The 16,622-nt window shown below is 60.1% G+C and overlaps 2 protein-coding genes across 4 annotated transcripts in view; one reads left to right on the top strand and one right to left on the bottom strand.

Annotated features, from left to right (window-relative positions):
* The window catches only part of KCNH3 (potassium voltage-gated channel subfamily H member 3), a 17,297-nt gene extending 10,427 nt beyond the window's left edge, over positions 1-6,870 (top strand). The window contains exons 10-15 of the mRNA XM_021704914.1: positions 49-298; positions 3,707-3,924; positions 4,661-4,992; positions 5,321-5,427; positions 6,040-6,116; positions 6,205-6,870. Coding sequence (XP_021560589.1) covers positions 49-298; positions 3,707-3,924; positions 4,661-4,992; positions 5,321-5,427; positions 6,040-6,116; positions 6,205-6,801 — 1,581 coding nt within the window. The 3' untranslated portion in view covers positions 6,802-6,870. The remainder of the gene's footprint in view (positions 1-48; positions 299-3,706; positions 3,925-4,660; positions 4,993-5,320; positions 5,428-6,039; positions 6,117-6,204) is intronic.
* Positions 6,871-7,128: 258 nt separating this feature from the next.
* On the bottom strand, positions 7,129-16,254 carry MCRS1 (microspherule protein 1). 3 transcript variants are annotated; one of them, XM_021704916.2, is made up of 15 exons: positions 16,155-16,254; positions 14,847-14,966; positions 14,174-14,312; positions 13,689-13,827; positions 12,963-13,121; positions 12,720-12,829; positions 11,670-11,778; positions 11,281-11,419; positions 9,075-9,150; positions 8,762-8,790; positions 8,557-8,649; positions 8,306-8,388; positions 8,062-8,149; positions 7,689-7,816; positions 7,140-7,570 (listed from the first exon to the last, which is right to left on the bottom strand). In XM_021704916.2, the coding sequence occupies exons 2-15, from the start codon at positions 14,854-14,856 to the stop codon at positions 7,484-7,486; spliced, it is 1,389 nt and encodes a 462-aa protein (XP_021560591.1). In that variant the 5' UTR covers positions 14,857-14,966; positions 16,155-16,254; the 3' UTR covers positions 7,140-7,483. The 3 variants fall into 3 exon arrangements, with proteins under 3 accessions (XP_021560592.1, XP_021560591.1, XP_044770789.1); XM_021704917.2 differs by lacking the exon at positions 14,847-14,966 and having other exon boundaries at positions 7,129-7,570; positions 16,155-16,235; XM_044914854.1 differs by lacking the exons at positions 14,847-14,966; positions 16,155-16,254 and adding an exon at positions 14,513-14,750.
* Positions 16,255-16,622: the final 368 nt, after the last annotated feature.

Below are 16,622 nucleotides of genomic sequence, written 5' to 3'. Positions count from 1 at the left end.
CCCCCCCCCCCCCCCCCCCCCCCCCCCCCCCCCCCCCCCCCCCCCCAGCTGCTGCAGAGCCTCCCGGACGAGCTCCGGGCAGACATCGCCATGCACCTGCACAAGGAGGTTTTGCAGCTGCCCCTGTTTGAGGCCGCGAGCCGCGGCTGCCTGCGGGCACTGTCCCTGGCCCTGCGGCCCGCCTTCTGCACGCCGGGCGAGTACCTCATCCACCAAGGGGACGCTCTCCAGGCCCTCTACTTCGTCTGCTCTGGCTCCATGGAGGTGCTCAAGGGGGGCACTGTACTCGCGATCCTAGGTGTGTGGGGGCAGGAGGGGACGCAGGGCCTTGCGGGAGGCGGGTGGGACGGGGGCCCCCTCAGCAGAAGCACGGACAGAGGACACAGTTAAGGCGGCCCCGGGAAACAGCCAGGATAGAGTCGGGAGGAGCCGTGGAGCCCAGGGCAAAGCTCACAGCGGGCCCAGTGACCACCAGGTGGCAACACAAAGAGCTGGAAACTGTGCTGCAGGCGTGCGAGGCTCCCTGAGTGAGTGCAGGCCCAGCCCAGAGCCGAGGAGGGGGTGGGGGGATCAGCATTTCCCCGTCAAGGAGGAAGAGCAGTGCTGGAGAGAGAGCTCAGGCAGGGCTGCGAGGGGCCAGTGGGAGCTCTCCTGGCGGGGCCAGCCACGGCCGGTCACAGAGCAGGGCCCAGGGCACGGGTGGGTGAAGGCAGGGCTCAGACTCTGCCTGTATACTTCCCTTCGTGGCCAAAGAAGGAGGTGGAGATGGGTCGTCAAGTCCCTGGACGAGGAAGAAGAGCTTGCAGGTGTGGATGGATGTCGTTAACAGTGCTGACCCTGAGTCTCGCAGGCGGGCTGGCACTTAGGTGCTTCCGTTCACACAGACCTCGCAAAACTCATGGCAGGGGCGCTGGTGTCGGGCCTGTTTTGCCTGGAAGGAGCAGGGGGGCTTGGAGAGGTTCATAAATTGGCAGGAGGGGTTAGAGCCTTATCCACCAACCCTAAAGCTCAGGTTTCATTCACTGTGCTCTCAGGCGCTTTGCTCGAGGGAGAGCTGTGTCCCGAAGAAAGGGCACGATTTCAGGGTGGCAGGACGCACTCACGAGGCTTTAGGAAGGCAGGTGCAAGCTTGCTTTGGGAAACAGGGCTGCACAGCTCCCCAGCTGTGGGAGGCTCTCAGCAGTGAACCCAGCAGGTGCAAACTCTGGGATCGGCTTAGGTCATGGAGGGCCTCGCCCAGGAGGTGGAAGGGAGGTGAATCCTCAGCCAAGGACTCAGTAGACTCACTGTGCAGATAGCTGACCCCTGGAGGGGCTGAGGTTTGTCACTAACCTGGAGAATTAAAAAGACCAGACAACCAGCAGCTACTGTGTGTCCCTCTCCTCTCCCTTGAGGAGGGTGATCTTCCAACAGGAAAAAGAAATACCATAAAGGGGGTCTGGGAGGTAAGAGAGGCCAGAGGCTGCCACACCTTTCACTTTGAGTCTTTTTTGAGTTTGGCTTCTGGGCCTAGATGCCTCTTATGCCAGGACTCTGAGCGAATGGAACTATGGCCACTCACATATTGCTGGCAACATTAAGAAATGAGGGAGAACCGGAGAGATTCAGAAGGGCAAACAGATTTTGACAACCGCAGACTGGTCAAGACTGTCGAGCGGATTATTAAACAGATGGTTTTCAGCTCGGAGCCGAGGAAGCCGTGAGGCTGGGAGCTGGCATCGGTCCTGCAAGAACGATTCTTCCCTGATGCCAGGAACAAGGGTGCAGAATAATGTTCACTATTAAGACGGATCCCTAAGGATGTCCCCTGCCTGTGCCCCAGGCCTTTGCCTCACTGCCTGTGTCCCCAGCACTGGAATTTTACCACCTTTGATCCCTCGCGTTCCTGCTGAACTGTTTCAGCTGTTGACTTGACAAGGGTCTGGATGCCCTGGTGAATTCCTGGCTCCCCACCAGCCGGTTTTCTACTTCGCCTTCACCCCCGCCCCCACCCGCCTCCTTAGCCGGACATCCAGGGGCTTCCTGCCTGCTGCCGACTGCGGAGGCTCACGGTGCAGTGATTCTGGCCCCTACCTCTGTGTCTGAACTGACAGCTAAGCACCCACAATCAGCTGTGGGGGCAGGAGAAGAGGCGGACTGGGTGCCGGCGCCAAGAAGACCTGAGGGGGACGGAGAGCTGAGAGGTTCCAGCCGAGAGGCCAGCCTGCAGAGCCGTCTCTGGTCTGAGACCAGTGGCACGGAGCTCTGTCATCAGTCTTGTCCTTTTTCTCAATTCTGTCTCACCTTTTGGATGAAGACAAAAAAATACACACTTCTCCTATTTCCAGATGACACACACAAGGAGAGAGAGCTCATTCATCAGATGAGCACATGGAGATCCAAACAGCTCTCAGAAGGAACCAGAAGGATGGCCCCAAACCAAGAAAATACGATTTAAAAGCGATGCCTTCTACACTTAAGTTTGAGCAAAAGTCCACGCACATTTACAGGAGGCTGCTAAGCTCAGTTCTGCAGCAGGAGGCGGCCTGCGGCGGGGGGTGGCAGTGATCCATCTTTTTCCTTGAGGGTAAGGAAAGGCTTCCCAGTCTTGTGAACTCGGACAGTGGGTTGGGCAGTGAGTGGGCTCTGCCGAAGCACCCACAGCATGCCAGCCCTGTTGGGAGCCGTCTGTAGGGCACTCTTGTCCGGAGGGCGAGGATGGAAATGAACTTTGGCCGTCTCTGTGTCAGGCGCTTTACCTGCCCTAACTCGTTTAATCCTCACGTGTCCCTGATTGGAGACACTCTAGTTCATGGATTCTTTTTCTTTTTAAAGATTTTATTTAGTCATTTGACAGAGAGAGACACAGCGAGAGAGAGAACACAAGCAGGGGAAGTGGGAGAGGGAGAAGCAGGCTTCTCGCGGAGCAGGGAGCCCGATGTGGGGCTCGATCCCAGGACCCTGGGATCATGACCTGAGCCGAAGGCAGACGCTTAACGACTGAGCCACCCAGGCGCCCCTAGCTCATTGATTCTAAGATGAACATTTCTTCCCTACAATTTAACCTCTCCGAGATGGGGATGCAGACTGTAATTGATGTCATTGTACAATGCTGTTGGCCAGGTGGCAGCCTCAGCTGGGTGGGGGGAAAACCCTCCATTGACACCTTCTGGTAAGATCCAGAAAGCACCACGACTCAGTCCAACACAAAATCAGTCGTGCAAGCACCAGGGCTCAGGGAGATGAAGTAATGTGGCCGCCTGACAGCGCTGTGCCCCACGGGGCACTAACCTCCGGGTTCCTGGACAAGCCCCGCCTGAATCACCTGTGAGGCTTGAACAATATCGGATGGTGGGTCTCCTGTAGGTATCATGATTCCGTAGGTAGAGATGGGGCCTGGGAGTGATTGGCTTAGCTTTCGTAAGGGATTCGGAGCTACAGGCAGCCTGGGGACTGCTCAGTGGTCTTAGAGCTAAAATTCAAATGGGTCCAGCACAGTGGCTTCGATCCCGGATGTGCTTGAGCACCTGGATCTCAGTGCGTCTCCCTCCAAGCCTGCCCGAAGAGCCGGGGGCAGGCAGCAGGGGTTGGCTAGGGCCTGGGCACCCTCTCTGTGCTGGCTCTCAAGGCCCCACGGAGCTCACAGGGGAAGCTCAGCTGCCTCTGCTTGACTCCCCTGCCCAGGGCCGGAGGGGCAGGGCTCACTGACCTCTGCTTCCGCTTCCAGGGAAGGGTGATCTGATTGGCTGCGAGCTGCCCCAGCGGGAGCAGGTGGTCAAGGCCAATGCTGACGTAAAGGGGCTGACCTACTGCGTCCTACAGTGTCTACAGCTGGCTGGGCTGCACGAGAGCCTCGCACTGTACCCCGAGTTTGCCCCACGCTTCAGCCGGGGCCTCCGAGGGGAACTCAGCTATAACCTGGGTGCCGGTGGAGGCCACGCAGAGGTGGGAGCACTGGGAATGTGTGCAGAGGGGGCCGGGGTGCCAGGGGCCTGAGGAGGTGGGCAGAGGTTGGGTTTAGGAGGCACTGTGTGAGCGTCTGGCCTGGTGTTAGCAGCGCCACACGCCGTGGGGCGTCTACACGCTCCCGTCTCCTGTCCCTTCACACCCACGCTGTCCTTTAGCTCCCACCGCCCTCCCGGCTCTCCCTGGCCCATCTGAGACGGCCTGGCCTGGTCCACAGCCAAGTCTTAAGGGATGGAGGCTGAGGGCCGCACATGAGGGATGGGGCCCCCGGGGAGGGCCAGGCACTTGTCCTCCGGGCCGCCTCTGCAGAGAGCCCTGTGGCTCCCCCTGCTTCTTCACCGTGAGAGAGAACTGTTCTGAGGGGCTTTGAATTTTCCTGGCTTGTATCATTAATTCCAAACCTGTTTTTAGCACGGTGTTCTCCTGGATAGTTGGGTTAGCCTGAGGGACCAAGTAGAGGGGTGGTGTATCCACATTTGGCTAGAATTTTGAGAGGCAGCAAATTCCGTCAGGGCTTCGTGGCTTTGTGGTGGCAGCAGAAAAGCAGTCCCCGCCCCCCCATACACACCTGAGCCTCTTTCTCTGAGGGTGGGAGATATTGGGCATCCAGTTGAACAAAGATGGCTCCTTCTAGGGAGAAGAGGTCGGGGTGGGGCAGGTGAGTGGGGCACAGTAGGGCTATCCATGCCGCTTCCCTGTCTCCCACTGTCCCCAGGCGGACACCAGCTCCCTGAGTGGCGACAACACCCTTATGTCCACGTTGGAGGAGAAGGAGACGGATGGGGAGCAGGGCCCCACGGCCTCCCCAGCCCCAGCCGATGAGCCTTCCAGCCCCTTGCTGTCCCCCAGCTGCACCTCCTCCTCCTCAGCTGCTAAGCTGCTATCCCCACGTCAAACGGCGCCCCGGCCCAGGCTGAGGGGCAGGGGACGGCCCAGCAGGGCAGGGGCTTCGCAGGCTGAGGCTGGCCCCTCTGTCCACCCTCGAAGCTTAGAGGGCCTGCAGCTGCCCTCTGTGCCATGGAACGTACCCCCGGATCTGAGCCCCAGGTAAGCAGGCCCTGGGCCACTGCACTCTGGCAGAGGTGGTGGGGATAGGGCTGGGGCCTCAGCCGGACACAGTCCTTCCCCTCCTTCCATCCTAACCCATCCCTGCCTCCTCCAGGAAGTCTTCTTGGACTCTACCTTCCTGTGCCGCCCCCCGCCCCCCACCCCACCATTTGGTGCCTGGCTGTTCACTGCTTAGAATTCCCGCTGTGTCATGTTGCTCAGGTTTGGATCCCTAGCAAAACCGCAAGCTCCTAAGGAAAGGGCCCAAGTGTTACCTGCCCCGGGCCGGGGCAGGACTGATCTGTCGCCCTGGCCCCTGTGTCCGCAGGGTAGTCGATGGCATTGAGGACGGCTGTGGCTCCGACCAGCCCAAGTTCTCCTTCCGTGTGGGGCGGTCTGGCCCCGAGTGCAGCAGCAGTCCCTCCCCTGGGCCAGGTACTGGGGCGCGGGTTCCAGCGGGGCTGGGGGAGGTCAGCAGGGCTGCCTCTTGGCCCTGTAAACCTGAGGGGCTGGCGGGGTCCAGCCTTCTTGCCCTCTTGCCCTCTTGCCCTTCTCAACCTACACGGCTGGGCGGGGCAGTGCGGTGGGGAAGACCAGCCCCTGCTGTCGGAAGGCCGCCGGGGACGCGGCTCGGCCCCCTGCGGTCAGCTCTCCGGCGGCGGGGTCCCGGTTCTCGCCCCAGCTTCTGGTCTGTAATACGGCGGTTGTGCGTGTGAAGTGGGATGATGTTGCTACGACCCTGGGGAGGACAGAGGGCTGTGAGTGGCTGTGAGAGTGGACCAGGGAATGAGCGCCCCGGAGCGCTCCCGTGTCTGGAGGACAGGCACAAAGAGCAGCTTCCCGAGGGGAAAGCGCCGGGCAGCGTGCCCGAGACCCCCCGGCGGTTTGGGCAGAATTCCGCAGCCAGGGCAAGGCTGGAAGTGGCCGCTGCTGGCGTCCGGTCCCGCCAGGCCACGGCGGTCTGTGCTAACTGGGGCAGGGGCCCGCGTGCCGGGCCATCTCCTCTTCCCGGTGCCGGCTGGTGACTCGTCCTCCTCCTGTTCGCAGAGAATGGCCTGCTCACTGTTCCCCTCGGGCCTGGCGAGGCAAGGAGCACAGACACCCTGGACAAGCTGCGGCAGGCGGTGGGTGAGGGGCGAGCTGGAGGCAGGGAGGGGGGAGGTCCGGACTCCTCTAACTTCGAGCTCTTTCCTCCTCCCTCGCTCCCCAAAGGTGACAGAGCTGTCTGAGCAGGTGCTGCAGATGCGGGAGGGCCTGCAGTCACTTCGCCAGGCTGTGCAGCAAGTCCTGGCACCCCACGGGGAGAGCCCTTGCCCTCGGGCAGCAGGAGAGGGGCCGTGCCTAGCCAGCGCCTCCGGGCTCTTGCAGCCTCTGTGTGTGGACACTGGGACATCCTCCTACTGCCTGCAGCCCCCAGCTGGCTCTGTCTTGAGTGGGACCTGGCCCCACCCTCGCCCAGGGCCCCCTCCCCTCGTGGCACCCTGGCCCTGGGGCCCCCCAGCATCTCAGAGCTCCCCTTGGCCTCGAGCCACAGCTTTCTGGGCCTCCACCTCTGACTCCGAGCCCCCGGGCTCAGGAGAACTCTGCCCCGAGCCCAGCACCCCTGGTTCGCCACCTCCTGAGGCAGGGGCTAGGACTGGGCCACCAGAGCCCATGAACCAGGCTGAGGCTGCTAGCACTGGAGAGCCCCCACCAGGGTCAGGGGGCCTGGCCTTGCCCTGGGAACCCCACAGCCTGGAGATGGTGCTTATCGGCTGTCATGGCTCTGGCACAGTCCAGTGGACCCAGGAAGAAGGCACAGGGGTCTGACTGCCAGCCCCAGACCTCCGTGTTGCCAGACATGCTGCCATCTGGGGCCCGGCCTGAACGCGGGGCGGAGGAAGGGGGCAGCCACCCCTCCAGGACTCTGTGCTGCCCGCCCCCCCCGGCTCAGGGTGGGGAGCCGGAGAATTAAAGAGCCTCAGGGGCAGGCCCCAGGCTGGGAATCTCTGGGCCCCTCCTCAGCCTACTCCTCTGTTTCCCTCTGCAGGATGGGGGACAGAGGCCTGAGGCCAAGGAGGGATTCTGCCACCCCCTGCATGTGTCCCTGCCTCACCAGTCCCGTTTTTTATATTAAAAAAAAAATAAATAAAAGGAGCTACTTTGGAACTTGGTGCTTTTTATTTACAAAAGAACAATAATAAAGGAAAAGTCTGAAGCTAATCAGCTGGAGACAAAGGGGCAAAGGTGGGAATCTGAGGGGAAGAGGGTGGCCTGCAGAGAGGGGAGGAGAGGAGGGGCTCTGGCTCTAAGGAAGCCGGAGGGTTCCAGCCTCTAGGGGCTTCTCAAGGACCAGCCCTGCCTTCCCACAGAGGCTCAGATCATTGGGCCGGCAGTTGGGTCTACTCCTGCCCACTATGGTTTTTCCAGGAGCCTGAGTTCCCAGCTCCAAGGGGGTGGAATGGCAGGGAAACTGAGGCCAGAGAGAGCACACGGGTCCTGCCCCCACTCCTCACTGTGGCGTGATCTTGGCAGCCTCGGCCCGAATAAGGGCAATGAGGTCCTGGTTGATGAGGAAGACGAATCTCAGGCTGGCAATCTATGGGCGGGAGACCAGAGTGGCTTGAGGACAGAGGTGGGACTGGGGGCCAGGCCCACGTCCCGGTTCCCCACGGCCCTGGTCTCATCCTGACCTCTCCACCTCCCTCTCAGCTCACCTCCACCACGGAGTTGTTGCTGAGGCGCCATTTGGAGCCACACAGCACAGGCCGCCCATCAATGTAGATGGGCCGCCGGCCCTCATTGGCAATGAAGAAATCACCGTTATTCTTCAGCTTGATGACTCCTGTGGGGATGAAGGGGCGACGGCGGATGAGGAGACAGGGAAGGCCCGAAGACAGCCTAAAGGCCCCACCCACATGCTTTCCAGGGACAGGCCAGAAGGCCCCCATGACCCCCAAGTTAGAGATCTTGAAATACCAGCTGCTCAGCCCCAGCTGCTCCACGAGGGCTCCCAGGGAGACCAAGCCACAGGGCCGGAGGGCAGCGAGAGGCTGGGAGGAGCACCCTCGCACTGCTTGCTGCTGGTACCTTGCTTCCGGGAGATCTTCCAGGCTGGACCCTCCAGAGACAGGTCCACGTCAATCTGGTTATCCTTGGTGGCTCTGCCCAGGGTGATCTGGGGAAAGGGGGCAGGTGAGGGCTGGGACCTGAGGAACGGTCTACACAGGCCAGGGAAAGAGGAGAAGTGAGGAACCAGACACAGGAAGGTCGGCGAGGGCGAGACCGGCAGAGGAGGGCAAGCTGCGGGAGCAGACGGGCTGGGCCCGCTTACCTCTCGAGAGCGCATCAGGTACCGCACCATGCGGCCCCGCAGCACGGCCAGCGTCTGGTTGTCGAAGTCAGGAGAGCTCATGCCTGGGGGAGGAGCAGAGCCCGTGTCAGGCAGGGCCCAGCCCTCGCGGCCACGGGTGGAAGGCAGGCAGCCAGGGGCCCGGGAAAAGAGGGGGCACCCAGCCACGCACGCGCAGGGGCCCAGGGTGGGGCGGAGGGAGCGGGAGCGCGGCCCCCCGGTCCCCGCCTCACCTGTGATGCTGTCCACCAGCACCTGCCACTTATGCAGCTCCTGTTCCAGCTGTCGGATCTCTCGTTTCTGGCGCCGGTCGGCCACGGTCAGCTCTAGGGGGAAGGGGCGGTAAGGAGGGGTACTCTGCGGTCACCAGCTCCTTGTACTGGTCCTCCGCGCCGGCACAGGCTTCTACCCCCTAACCGTGCCCCCGGGTACACTCACCATGCTCCAGGACCTCATCTCGCATGTCCCTGTGCGGGGAGAAGGACGAATCAGGATCTGCTTCCAGCTCACCTGCCCCTACCAGCAGGGGCTACTTGGTGCATTCGGGGGTCCCCCAGCCCCTCAGGAGGCTGCTCCTCTGGCCTTGGGCTAGCCTCCTTCCCCGGGGGTAGGGGTGGGGGGCTCAGCAAGGAGACTAGGTGATGAGCGGAGCATGAGGCTGAGTGTGGGCTGGGCACGGTTCTCTGCAGCAGGAGGTAGGGCCGGGCAGCCCCGAGCGCTCTGTCCCCTGCCCGGGGCCCCAGCTACTCACTTGAGCTTACTGTCATCAATCAGGTCCTCTGCGTCAGAAAAGTTGAGCACTTGGTCCCCCTTGGGCAGTGGCTGCACTGAACAAAGGACGGAGAGCTGGTCAGCGCCGCCCCTCCTACTCCGCCCGACGCTGCGGGCAGTGACTGAACCAAGGGGACCAACTGGGAAGACTGGGCCTGTGGGGACAGTTCTGCGCCGAGAGCAACAGGTTAACAGAGCACAAGCCGTATCAGGCAGCGAGCTAGTTTGACACAAAGCGTTCCTGACGTTAGCTAAGGGCAGAGGCGCTTCTAGAAAGAAAAGGGAATTAAAGTTGACCTCCTGTGTGCGTTTTTCAGAGCGCAGGGGCTCTGCGTGGCCGTGAACAAAGGCGGGCGGGCTCTGCTGTCCGCACCCCTGTACCGTGGCCAGACGCCTACAGGAACGAGCGCTCACCACAGGCCTCGGGTCGGGACAGACCCAGGATGCAAGCTCTGCTCTCCTGATTCCAAACCCACGTGGCTTCTCTAGCCCATCACTCGCTCCCCGACGTTTTCTGCCCCACGCGGCGGGAGGAGAGGCGCGGCCCGGCCAGCCCCGCCGCCCAGGTGCCCAGTGTGACAGGAGCATCCCCCTCCAGCCGCTCGCCGACCGTGGGTCAGGGCGCCTCGGGGGCCACGAGATGAGTTGTCATTTTTTCCAAAAATACGAAATGGAATACAATATTAGAGTCCATCAGGTATGTTGAGGATAGCTTCATGCAAGTTCTTCAGGTTTTCCACTGACCAAACTATCAAGGGGCTGGGGCCGCCAAACTCTGAAAACTGCTGCTGAGCTGTTCCCAGGACCGCGGTGACAACTAGCTAGTGGCCAGGACGCCACTGGTTGAGGAGTCTGTCAACCCCGGGGGTGTCGTCACTGCCTGCCCGGGAAGCGAGGGGGGCTGCACAGGAACCACAAGCGCTCCACCTGCCCCCCAGCTCCCCAAGGTCAGACCGTGTGGGAGACAAGGGACTGGGGTGGGCCACCCCCCAGCCGGCTCCCCCCGCCCCCCGCCACAGCTGCCTAAAACCCCACTAACCGAATACTCAACCGACTCGAGAGCGAAGCAGCGTACATGCCCGTTCTTAGGGCCTCCCGGCACCAGCCAGCTGAGGAGAAACCCAATACCCACAGACAAGCCTCGTGAGGAGAAAAATTAAATCTCTAAGTTACACAAACTAACTTTCCAAGAAGCTAGCTCTAGCAGCAAAAATAGACTTTACCCAGCGTCCACTCTCTCTGCGGGAATGCAGTGACGCCTGAGCCTGAGCCCGAAGCAGAGATATGGAAGTTGCAGGAATGAAGAGAGCAGCCCACTAAATTCAGAGATCCTCAGGAAGAAAAGATGGGGCCCTCCCTGACAAGATTTCCTAAAATCCTCCTGCAGGAGTTTCTTTTAGTAACCAGGAGCAGTAGGACCCAGGGAGCAGGTGGGGGGCATAGGCACAGCCTCATTTCCAGAACAGCATGAACTCTGGAGACGCTGACGGCCAATACCGTCCAGAAGTGAGAGCGGAGAGTGTCTGTACTATGACGTACGATGAAAGGCTGACCCCGAGTCCCAGACAGAACTGAGGAGTTGCACCCAGTTTCGTCAGCTGACCTTCCCAGTACCTGTCACTGGGAGTGAGAGCCTGCTGGTGAGGGAAGGGAAGCAGAGGGCCTTCGGGCCCCCGGGAGAGGAGGAAGGCAGAGGGCCTGGGTGTGAAGGCCCAGTGGGGATTTCTGAATGGCTCCAAAGCAGCAAGAAGGAACAAGAAGGAATGTGGAAAGAGGGAAAGGGCAGAAAGACTTACAAAAAGTACCATCTCCAGGATACCAGCATCTCTAGGGAGGGAAACGGGGAAGGGTAAGCAGTGAAGGGGACTTTCACATTTTATTCATGTTTCAATGTCATTACGTAACGGTAAAATAGGCCAAAAATGACAACAAAAACAGGAAATGGGATACACCCCTGCCATCTGGACTTTCTGCTCGGGATTCCAGACAAGGCTACCCTTACCACGCTGCTGAGTATCATTCCAGCCACTTTCCTTCCTTCTGGAAGGCACTGGTTTTGCCGCAGGGAGGTGCAAGACACCAGGGGCCACTGAGGGATCCGTTCCTGGGCACCTGAGGGCAGCCGGGCCCAGACCACCTCACGCACACGCAGCGCACCCACTCTGCCAGCTCCCGGAGCCAGTTACCTGTCTGGTCCTCCAGCAGGTAATACTGCTTCATGAGCTGCCAGTGGGCCTGCAAAGCCTTGGCGGTACGGGCCAGGTAGAAGGCATCGGGGTGTCTGTGCAGCAGGTCCTGGAACGTCTCCAGGGTGGGCTGGCTGGTCTGGAGGACAAGGAGCCTGTTCTCAGCACCTGGGTTTGCTCATTCTCGTCTCCGCCTTACCACCCCCACCACCCACCCCCACCAGGAGCTGGAAGAAGAGGGAGCCAGTCTGGGCTCTTCCTGAGGACCCCATCCACAAAGGCCCCTGCAGACATATGAGCACCTGCAGGGCATGTTTCCAGGCAACGGGGCCTCCCCACAGCAGTAGTCTTCCCAGTGCTCAGTCCCCTACCCTGCCCGTCAGCCTTACCGATCCCACTTTGCTCAGCAGCTGTTCCTCAGCCTTGCTAAACAAGGCCTTGCTCTGGATGGCCGCAATGGCTTCCGGGTGCAGCTGTCTCATGGCTTGGCAGGCCAGCCTGGGTTGGCGTGGTGGGGGGCGGGGTTGTGAGAAAGAGGGCAGGGTTGAAGGGAGGGTGTCTAGCAATCTGGGGTTCCTGCAGGCCTTTGAGATCCAGAACTAGAGACCAGGCCCTCAACAGGAAGAGCCAAGGCTTAGCACAACGCCTGTGGCCTCATGGGTTTGTTGAAAGCATAACACACACAGGTAACTCAGCCAACTGAGTTTCCAGTGTTTACTCCCTTGCAGAGACTCAAAGGCACAGCCCGCAGAGGCCAGTTGAGGGAGACCCTGAGACCAGCTCCTGCTCCCTCCCCAAGACCTTCCTCTTTACTTGGCCAAAGCTACCACCCACTGCCCACCACATCCTCTTTCCAAAACTGAGCCCCGCCCACTTCCTGGCTGTCAGGACCCAGGCTACAGATTAAGTGGTGCTAGGGACTTCGGAGCAGAAGACGGGTGCTAAGCATCCGACCAACTCTGACGACGATAAATGAAGTGGCTGAGCAGGAAGAGTGCGCACCGCATGGGCGCACAGGTTTACTTGGAACTTGGACTTTTAGGGGCCCTCATATTCTTTTGTTCCAATTCCCTCTTATGGAGAAAGAAATTATGGGAGGTCAGTGTGGAAAGGTTGGAAAGTGACCTGCCCCAAACCACAATGCACACAGTGGTGGAACCAGGACTCCTGGCACTCATTCAGGTGTTTTTTCCCATGCTACTTCTTCAGCTTCCAGATCCCCTCACCGCTAGCATCAAGCCAGGACCAGCAGGGTTGGCAGCAGGAAGAAGCGTCCCTCCCAAGCCTGGCTGGTTTCAGTATCATCCCAGGGGATGCAAGGTCCCATGAGTCCTGCCTCCCAGGTCCCTCCCTTGGGCTTCTGTATAATTCTGTCTGTTCTAGGAGCCAAATTCTGGTGCTCCCAGTACCTCCCTGCTGCGGGAGCCAACCCCACTCACTTGGAGATGACAGGATCGTAGAGCAGGGCGTACCAGCGCTCCTGGACCTCCCGAAGGGTGAAGCGGCAGCTGAACTTCACGCCCAGGTGGACCGACGTCAGGTCATTGGTCTGCAAGGCCCCCGATGGGTTGGCCCCAGCCTGAGAGCTGGGAAGAACCCTTCGCTTGCTACCCCCAGGGTGCTGCTGGGCTAGTCCGGGGGCTGGGGACCGCAGGCTGGGGAAGGAGGGGAGCGTGCATTACCTGCAGCACGGCGTGGATGAGCAGGAGGTCATCCGCCGGCTTCCAGCGGCCCAAATCCTTGGTCACCTGAAGCGGCTGTTTGCTCTTCTTCACACGCTTCGTAAGTCCGGGCGTTGGCGCTGGGCTGGGCGGCACAGGAGTGCTAGGGGCCTTGGACACCTGGGCAGAGAACAGGAAGAGAATGAGCTCAAAGCCAGCATTGGGGCAGCTTGGGCTTCAGGCCCTGAGCTTCCCATACTGCGTGTGGCAGCCCAGCCTCCTAGCCCCCCCACCCCCAAAGTACTTCTACATGGTCCTTGACCTTATGGGGTCTTCTCTTTGCTGGTGACACCCTCAACGCCAGAGTGGAGGGTGGGTGGGGAGGATACCAGGAATCCACTCTGACTGGTATGGTGTCTAGGGCCAGAGCAATGCCACCTGGGGGTTATTTTTACACCCAGCAATGCTGGGAACAGGCTGTCTGCTCCCAGAATAGATGCACGCTCTATGCCTCCCACACAGAATGTGATACAGGACACACTGACAGGGTGTGTGTGTGGGGGGGGGGTGCGGCAAGAAAGGGGGAGTAGGGAGAAGAGATGGGCTCCCAGAAGGGAGGCAGCTGAGGATGGGGCTGGGGCCACCAGATTTCCTCACAAGTCTCCTCTGGAGTGCTCTTGCCAGCTGGCAAAGGTGGTGGGGAAATACAAAATCTGGCCCCCGCCCCCACATCTTGCAATCTCTCACCTTCTTCTTCTCACTGGAGGAAGGTTCACTCCCTGAACAGCGCCCTGGTTCCACCCCACTGGCCCCCTTCGCCCGGGTAGAGGACTTAGCCAGGCTGCTCTCCACCAGCTCATCGTCAAACTTCTTCCTCTTGATGAACCTGTGGAGAGTCCGACCCAGTGAGCATCCCCTGTCCGTCCTCCTCATACCCACGCGCACACACCCAGCCTCTGAGGCAGCGCGGGGTCCCGGCTGGCTGCTAACTGCCCCAGCGCAGGGGACAGGGCACAGAACTGCTGTGCTCCTCCCCTCTGAGATGACAGGGTACCGCGCCACAGATTTCATGTCAGAGACCTAAGATCTCCCTCCCGTGCTCAGCAGGAAAAGCCCAAAGCTCTGCCATCACTTAGGCCCCACAGGGGCTCAAGCAGCCATTCCCAACAGTGGCTAAGGCATGCAGCACCTAACGTCCTTGCCCAGGCCCTGACCCTCTGAACTCTTCCTACCTGGAGGAGCTTCTCCGTTTAGGGATGGTGCCCAAGGCCTGAGAGGAAGCCCGCTTCTGCCCTGCCAGTGACTCCTCATCCTCTGAACGGCTGGCAGTGCCTGATGCCATCAGAGATGAATCTAGCAGCCCCTGAGAATCTAGAAAAAAAGAAGTGGTGAACTCAGGTCTCCTAAGTGCCCAGCAGAGCCTTGAGCCTCTGAACATGGGACCCCTCCTCTGCCCCTCCCCCCCGCCCGCACCCCTCTACCAGCCCTCCTGGCCCTTCCCCTGCTTCCTTGACATTTGAGGTTTTATGGTGGGAGTTCCTTGGCCATCCAGATCCCATCTGGGCTCAGACCTGGCCCAGACCTTCCACGCTGGGCAGTTCTCCCGGTGCCACGTGTCATGTCGTGCAGCACATGGTGCTCAGGTCAGACTGGTGATGCCGACACACCAGAGGCTCTGGGCATAACTGCTCCCTCTGCCATCAAAATGCAGCCATGCCAAAGAGCGCCAGCTCAACAGTAAGTCAGTCAACTGCGGCCTCTGCCGAGAGGTACGTGGGTGGTGCTGGCCCAGGGGGAGGTGGCAATGCCCAGCCAGGACGAAAAGACATACGTGCCAGGCACGGGGTGGAATCAGCAGATGCTTGGCGCCTGAGCGTTTGGGGAGCTGGCCCGGCCTCATACTACCTTTGTCCATCCTCTTACAGTCCCAAAGCCACTGGTTCCAAACCACAGGGCTAGGAGGAAGGGTCCCACAGGCTCATCCAAGGATTCTGACCAGGTGAGCTTAGAGGCTGAGAGGAGATTCTGCAAAGGAGAAGTGAGGCTCCCTGAGGCACAGGTTTCCAACGGGCCAGCCTCACCTCCTTATACTGGAGCAGCTCCCCCAGGATCCCATAAGCTAGGGAAGACACAAGAAGAGACACGAGGCTCTATTCTGCCAATATGACACTGATAAACCAACAGCTTTCTAAAGGTCACCAGCATCTTTGAGAATATAAAAGCTATGCACTCCACAAAAATGTACAAACACATAGCATTTTAGGGGGTCCACGGACCTCTATGATTCTACTCAGAGTCGCGAAGTGAAGGGCCTCGACTATAAACCAGCACGAAACAAGGGACTACTGGTTCACTTCTTATCGCCCGTCGCTGCCCACTCAGTTCAGTAGCACCCCCCTTGCCCTCCCAAGCCAAAGCAGGGAAACGGAGATAGAACTCCAATTAGTCCATCTCTCTCTCTTTTTTCCATTTGCAGCTTTGGCTGAAGATTTAGTGGGTGGTTCCGCGTGGAAGCTAAAAAATGCGGTTTGGGAACTGAGCAAGTATCAACCGCCCTGGGGCGCCTGCTCCTAACCCCGGGAGAACTCAGGTACTGGGGACTCATTGGGGCGTGCCGCTTGCGGGCCCCGCCCCTTCAGACCAGGGCGGCTCTCAGCACAGCTTTCCCGCCCTGCCCCCAGGTGCGCTAGTCGCGCCGCTCCGCTCTGTAGGATACGGCTGGATATCCTGACACCTGGGGAGCAGGTGAAGGGCCTGATTCCGCGGGCTGGCGGAGGCTAGGTCTGCACCCCCTGCCTTCCCCCACCCCCGTTCTCCCCCGAGTGCACACCCAAGGTAGGGGCTTAGTGCAGGTCTGTTCCGGGAGCTCGGGATGAGAGTGGTGAAGTCAGCCCTGCAACTCAAAAGCAAAGCACCGAGTGCACCCCGATGCTTTCGCAGCCCTGGTTTAAGCCCCACGGGCTGGTGGCGAGGGAGGGGGAGTAACTCCCAGGCCAAGTCTCACCCCACCTTCGGCTTGCCACCTTTGCGCATGCGTAACATCTCGGACCAGATTCTGGTCCTGTCCGGCTCACGCATGCGCAGATTTTCAGGGCGCTACCGGGGCGGGGCCCCAAACACTGTGGGGGGGGTCTTCCCCCGGGGCACTCTGGAAAACTCCATTTCGCCCCAAACTCTGCTCAGAACCCTCGGAAGCGAACCGCGAGGTCTCACCATTCCTAGGCTGCCAGCTCCAACAATTTCTCCGCGGCGACAGCAGCAGCCGCAGGGCCAAACCCGGCTTCCGTGAGGCACATCTACTTCCGGGTCTGCGAACTAGGGGCTGCCCGATCCCTTCCGGTTCGCCCCGGGAACGTGACGAAGGGGGCGTGGTCACCGCAGGGACCGGATCACTGTTTTGCTAACAACCGAAATTTGGTTGTTTTTTTTTCCCACTTGGGACAGCATAGGGGGAAACATCAGGGATTATAGGCCCCAGAAAGATTACTCGCTTGGAGAGAGTGATTAAAGGGAAAGACGAGACTTGGGGCGGGATAGGCTGAGGGGCGGGTCTGGGGTAGGGCTGGGCGGGACACTGGGCTTCTGAATTCCCACGGGATATAGGAATCTTTGATAGTTCAGGAGCGATTGTGCGTTGATTCCCCCAGCGATTTTAGAGAAATTACTCTGTTGGGCTCTGTG

This window comes from Neomonachus schauinslandi, chromosome 5 (genome assembly GCF_002201575.2).
Source record: "Neomonachus schauinslandi chromosome 5, ASM220157v2, whole genome shotgun sequence".
Lineage (NCBI taxonomy): Eukaryota > Metazoa > Chordata > Mammalia > Carnivora > Phocidae > Neomonachus > Neomonachus schauinslandi.
This window is presented reverse-complemented; position numbering and strand designations above follow the sequence as displayed.